Genomic DNA, 5,812 nt, shown 5'->3' on the forward strand with positions numbered 1-5,812 from the left:
TACTTATACAGATACATAAAAACAAGTAGGTCTAACTAAAAAATAACCAGAATATATGTTTAGAGTAAAGATTGACTACTTGTGTTTACACAAGCACACAATTTCAAATCTGCTGAGCTTGCTGTGCAAGAAAATGTAAAATATACGTATAAAGAAATATAACAGGAAGTACTGCTAAAACATAAACTAAATGTTAAATAATGTAGATATTGGTTTACAAAAATTCTTCAGATTTGGAAATTTGGAAGGAAGACATAATTTTGAAATTAATCAACAAATCTGTTAAAAAATAAAAAATAAAAGTTGCACTTTTTTACTAGAGGAATTTGTTGAATAACTTCATAATTATGAGTTTAACTAGTTGGAGGTAATGCTACACTTCTCTGCTTCCTGTCCTGCTCATAAAAGGTAAACATTATAAACCCACCATTCATTTTCTACACTATTTGGAAAACACAACACAAATCTAATATAACAAAAGTAAGTTTAACAACAAACATGTTAGCATCAAGCCGTAGCCATGTCTGTTTTAGAGACTGACAGCTAACAAACATGTTAGCATCAAGCCGTAGCCATGTCTGTTTTAGAGACTAGCTATCTTGTTTTAATGACCCTTTGCTCCTCCATTAATGAGGGGACCCCTCGGGCTAGTAAAAAGTTGCCTAATTCCGTCATTTTCCACCAATGTGTCATTGGCCACCTCAAACAACTCACATCTTTGTCAGTGAAGCTGAGAGCTCCACTTCTCTTCCTTCATGGTGCCCATCTACATTAAGATCCAAAATTCTGAGAAAAAAAGTCAGAATTCTGAGAAAAAAAAGTCTTAATGCTGAGAAAAAAGTCAGAATTTTTTGCTCATATTAAACTGAAATAAAATTTAAAAATCACTTAACTTTTTTTTTTTTTCAGTGGCCCTAATCCTCTTCCGTAGTCTTGGGATGATCACTCATCCAATATTTAACTGCTAACTTTCTCTAGACATTTGCCACGCTAGCCAAAATGTTTTTTTTTTAGTTTTTTTTATATCTCATTTCAGTACAATGCCACCACCAACTAAAAGGCTGAAACAGCAGTAGGACTTACTCAGATTTTTTAAAAAGAGAAACGTCAGTGTGATTAACCTAACACAACTTGTGTTGAAATTAGCCCGGTCTGGGCGTTTGTTTTACGAGGATTTTTTATTTTTTGCGTGGTTTTGATTCGCCGAAATGGACAGGTGTTATACCTGCCACGCTCCTGATCGTTAGTTAAAACCACAGGGAGAGTTAACTTTAATTCTTAGCAGCGGTGGCCGCATTGGTTGTGCAGCGGACTGCTGCACAACCACTAATTAACCAACTAATTAACTTCTGCATCTTTATTTCCTCAAATAAACTGCTGGCTCCTCTTTTTAGACTAGAAACAGATTAACACAACATTGACAACTCTGTAGTTTTCTCTGTTCTGTACTGCAAACTGGAATTAAAGGCGCCATTTCTACCAAAGGTCTGGACAGACTGGCGACCTGTCTAGGGTGTACCCCGCACCAGCACCTCCCGACCCCACTAAGGGACAGGGTGTACAGAAAATGGAAGGATAGTTGGATTTCTTCCAAAGGTTTAGAATGCGTTTTTTTGAACCAGATGCTTCAAAGCACCCTGTCCATAATTCTTCAACACACTGTCAGCTCCCTCTGTCAGTCAATCTATATAAATTCATTTTTGACCATTATTGCAATTTTGACTAAATAAAACATATCAAACTTTGCACTTCTGTGGCCTACTGAATTGTTTTTAATCCAACTGAAATATTTGATTTTCTAATGCGTATGCAGACACTAAATATGCTGAAGCCCTTGAAAGACATCTCCCTTTGCTTAATAAAAGACTCCAGTCATTTTGTTTGGTGATATGCTCACATCTTATGAACAAATGCATTATGTAAATTTTAAATGCATTATTTTTGCAAGACACATTTATAAAGGAATAAAGTAACAGATTAAATAGCCTTTTTTTTTAGGTAGCGTACTTAAGATATGTTTCTGTTGATGAATATTTACGAATCTCAGGTTTCCGACATGTGTCCCCCCCAATTGTAAACATATTCCTACGCCCTTGACTACCAGTCATTGGTCCCCACAAATATCTGTAAGTCTTCACAATGTATTTGACAACTCTGGTATTGACTAAACATTTTCCCTTTCAAATTTGGCAAATAATCCAGCTAGCACATCATGCTAGCTACTCCTGGCTTGCTGTAGCTTGAACCACATCACACAAGAGTAGCTACTTATACTTAGGTGGCTTTCAATGGTAGAATCTCAAAAATCAGGACACCTTCAGTCGATCATCTGATTGCCCCAGGACGGGAGAAGAAGCATTTATTTAAAAGATCAAATTGACATGCTGTCCACGTATCAAGCGCTGAACATTCCAACAGAACATATCTAGCTTTTTCTCAACTCTCATTCCAATCTGGGCGTTTATATAGTTTCAACATTGCACTGTGTGGATGCACGTGCACGACTGGACGCTCTGAAGAACTTCCTGGAAGCTTCTTGGCCTGTGACCAGATTACGTGCGAGTTGGCCTTTAAGACCCTATTTTTGCCAAGATTTGTACGTGACTTCCAGCCTGCTTACTCTGTGTTACCAAGTGAGCTTAAGGTCACAATACCATAAGGGAACACAATTTGCTTCTGTAGTACGTCACACCATTAACTACCTTCCCTCTCCCTTTCTCTTCCCCTTAAGCCCTGAATACACCAAACCCGATTCTACATCCGATCTGACAGAAAATTATGTCGTAAGAGGTCATGGAGCTTGATGCTCATTGACAGTAAATGGAAATGAAAACACTCAACACGACTTCTTGCAAAACGGTTTCCGTATCTTTGACCAAGATAGAGCCCATGTGTATTTTGTTAGACTATGTAGCAATTCAGCCGCATTTTTCATGGCTCTGGTGGGTAGAGAGACACAATTTCAAAGTAAACAACATCCACTTCAGGGAAAATACAAAGTTTAATATCTCAATTGTTAGAAATAAATTAGGTTGGAAAATCCCTGTCATGATCTTGGCACTGATGGCTGGTCTAATTGCTCACTTCATTCACCTGTCAAACTCTGCCTGGTTGTTCATTACTGCTCATCTAATTCACCTGCTGCTGCTTCTTTTTATAAGGCTCAGTCCAAGCCATCATGGCCAGATTATTGCTTTTTTTAATGTTGATCTCCGGGCCAGTGGAGAGATAGGGTTTTTATCGTTCCGTAGTTTTTCTGATTTCCTGATCCTGTTCTGCCTCTCAACCACTGAGTCTCCCTGAATTATCTGTGGACTCCTATAACCCATAACCAGCATGTTCCTGTTCTGACCGGTATCTCTGACCGGGCTTCGGACTTCTGGACCTCTGAGCCTTCTGCGTCTGATTTGTTTCCCAGACTTGGCTCAGACTCCTGCTTGTCCTCCATGAATGCAACATTGGGGATATTCTGGCAGTGTCTTCCACATCTAGATGGCAGCCCATCGGCTGGATCCTACCGCGTTCTCAGGTGGTCAGATTATCATGGTCACTTTCCTATATTTTTCTACAACCAAAGTTTCGAGTGATGGGCAGTGCCCCGCCCTAGTACTGATACTGCGGATCCACAGCCCGATCTGTGTTTTAAATAAATGCTGTCCCACTGTCTGTCTCGCCTTCAATACTTGATACTTCTGTCTTGCTCTATGGAACTCACGGCATACATATCAGGTAGAGCAGGCCAGGCATAAACAATCAATAAAACATTTTAATATACAGAATTTTTGACCCAAGGTTGGAGTTCAGTAGGACAGAAATGGATAGAGTGAAATAGTGGTCCTCTTTGAGCCTAAAAAAACAAAGAACAAAACAAAAATAAACACGAGTGACAGTAGGCAACAGGAAAGCACAGCTTATCACACTCCCCTCTTTATGAAAAAAACTTAACATAAATCGTTCTCTGAGAATCACGTCTTAGCCTCACTCAGTACCTATATAAACATTCTCACAGCCTTTGTTCAGTTTTCTTTTTATTTAAACATAGTTCATACCATATTGTGTATTTATAAAAACCATCTATCTGTTCTGGTTTCAGAAAATTCCACGCAGGCCGGTCATGAAGTGGGATTTGATGAGCTGCCACACAAGCTGCTTTTTTTCTTTATCTAACACAGTTTTCATCTTTTGGTTTTATCTTAAGTTCCATATGTGCAGCATATGAGACTCGTTGGGAACTAAGTCATTTGTTTCTCATGGCTTCCACGACTCATTTGTGTTTACTCTGCTGGTCAGCTCTACTGAAATATCCACTTCCAATTTCTCTCACGGTTCTATGGCTCGAATGAAAGCAGAACCTGTTTTTCAAAACTCCTAAAGGCTAAGACAATTTTACTGCTTGTTACCCTGCTAATTTAGCCTTGTGTAGTAAGACAACCTAAATTTAACTGAGGCCACCAAGGTTGTCATTTACACATTTTCTGTATGCACTGATTGCAAAACTCTGCATTGAAAATAATGTCCTGGAGAATTTCATATCAATACAACTGCCTGATTTCAATCATCTCTTCACTTTTATGGTTCAAAAAAATGCATTGTTTTGCCTTCACATGGGGAGAGCAAGATTTGTATTTTAACCCATGCTCATTTTATTATATTTCATGAGGCTGCAGGCTTTCAGAGCTCATTGGAGAGGAAAACTCTCATCCATGCAAACTAATGGAGCAGATAGGCTACATAGTCATTTACTTAATTTATTAATAAACTTATTCAATTTCTTCCTGCATGAGTATATTAATTTTCAAGTTTACATAACTACAACAGGTCTCATGCAAACAGCAATTATTGCTAAACCCTGAATAAACTCTTCAGACCTTTGTATTTTGAGAGAGATTATCAACACTGTAGTGTTCTTTTTCTGTCATGGTAATAAGCAATTTATTTAAGTTGCAGAACTAATTAAAAAAGGAGCTGCTTGTTCTAGTGTCTCTTTTTTTCTATTTTCTTTAATAAAATCACATTTCTGAATATTGTCACTATAAAACACAGAGAATACTTTTTCTTCCACAGCAGGAATATAAAAAGCTGACACTTTTCCTTTTAGTCCTCACTGTAACATTTTTTATTATTTGAACTGTCAGATTTCCCAAATGTGTTCCTCGTAAAGCAACCCTCTACTACCATTGCACAGAGTAAATGTGAGAGTAAGGTGATTTACTGTGGGTGTATAAGCAGAGCCAGCATGCACCAATGTACAGCACCAACCATCCTGAACTTCATTTGTCAAACTCCACCATAAAGTAATCAAGAAGGGAAACGGCTGCAGCACATGAATTTCATGGTTTCACAGATGCAGAGACGTCTGTTGAATTCAGCTATTGTTACCTCTTCATTGACTTCAAGCACATTTGTTTTTTAGATATATAAATGTTTTTCTTTTATATTGTTTTTTCAAGCTCCAAACATATTTTTTTTTCTTTATGCAAATCTTCACTATTGCAGTACTGAACTAGAGCCTGTGGTGAGCCTCATATAAGATGCACACTGAAGGCTGTTACATTTGAATGAAAATTCTTTAAATAAAAAAGTGTTAAAAAATGCCAAAACATTCACACACTGTTGATTTTGTAGGTTTTTTTTTGTAAGCTTTTGTTCCAGAATTGTCCTGTATATAGGTCCAACCCCCTAAAGATGCATGATAGTAGTTGCACCGTTAACATTCTCATCCGTGAGCCACAGTCCTTGCAGCTTGGTGTCTGTCTTGGGAGGATGGTGACCAGTAGTCCAGGCGAATGGTGCAGGTCCGGTGGGTGAGGTC

General features: G+C 38.1%; 1 protein-coding gene across 1 annotated transcript in view; it reads right to left on the minus strand.

The window, feature by feature from the left end:
• LOC107097774 (basic salivary proline-rich protein 3-like) overlaps window positions 1-3,448 on the minus strand; it is a 12,346-nt gene extending 8,898 nt beyond the window's left edge. The window contains exons 1-2 of the mRNA XM_015395057.1: window positions 3,353-3,448; window positions 1,520-1,544 (exon numbers count right to left, since the gene is read on the minus strand). Of these exons, the coding sequence (XP_015250543.1) occupies window positions 1,520-1,544; window positions 3,353-3,448 (121 nt within the window). The remainder of the gene's footprint in view (window positions 1-1,519; window positions 1,545-3,352) is intronic.
• Between the last annotated feature and the right edge of the window lie 2,364 nt (window positions 3,449-5,812).

This window comes from Cyprinodon variegatus, unplaced genomic scaffold, assembly GCF_000732505.1.
Source record: "Cyprinodon variegatus isolate N-32 unplaced genomic scaffold, C_variegatus-1.0 Scaffold723, whole genome shotgun sequence".
Taxonomy (NCBI): Eukaryota; Metazoa; Chordata; class Actinopteri; order Cyprinodontiformes; family Cyprinodontidae; genus Cyprinodon; species Cyprinodon variegatus.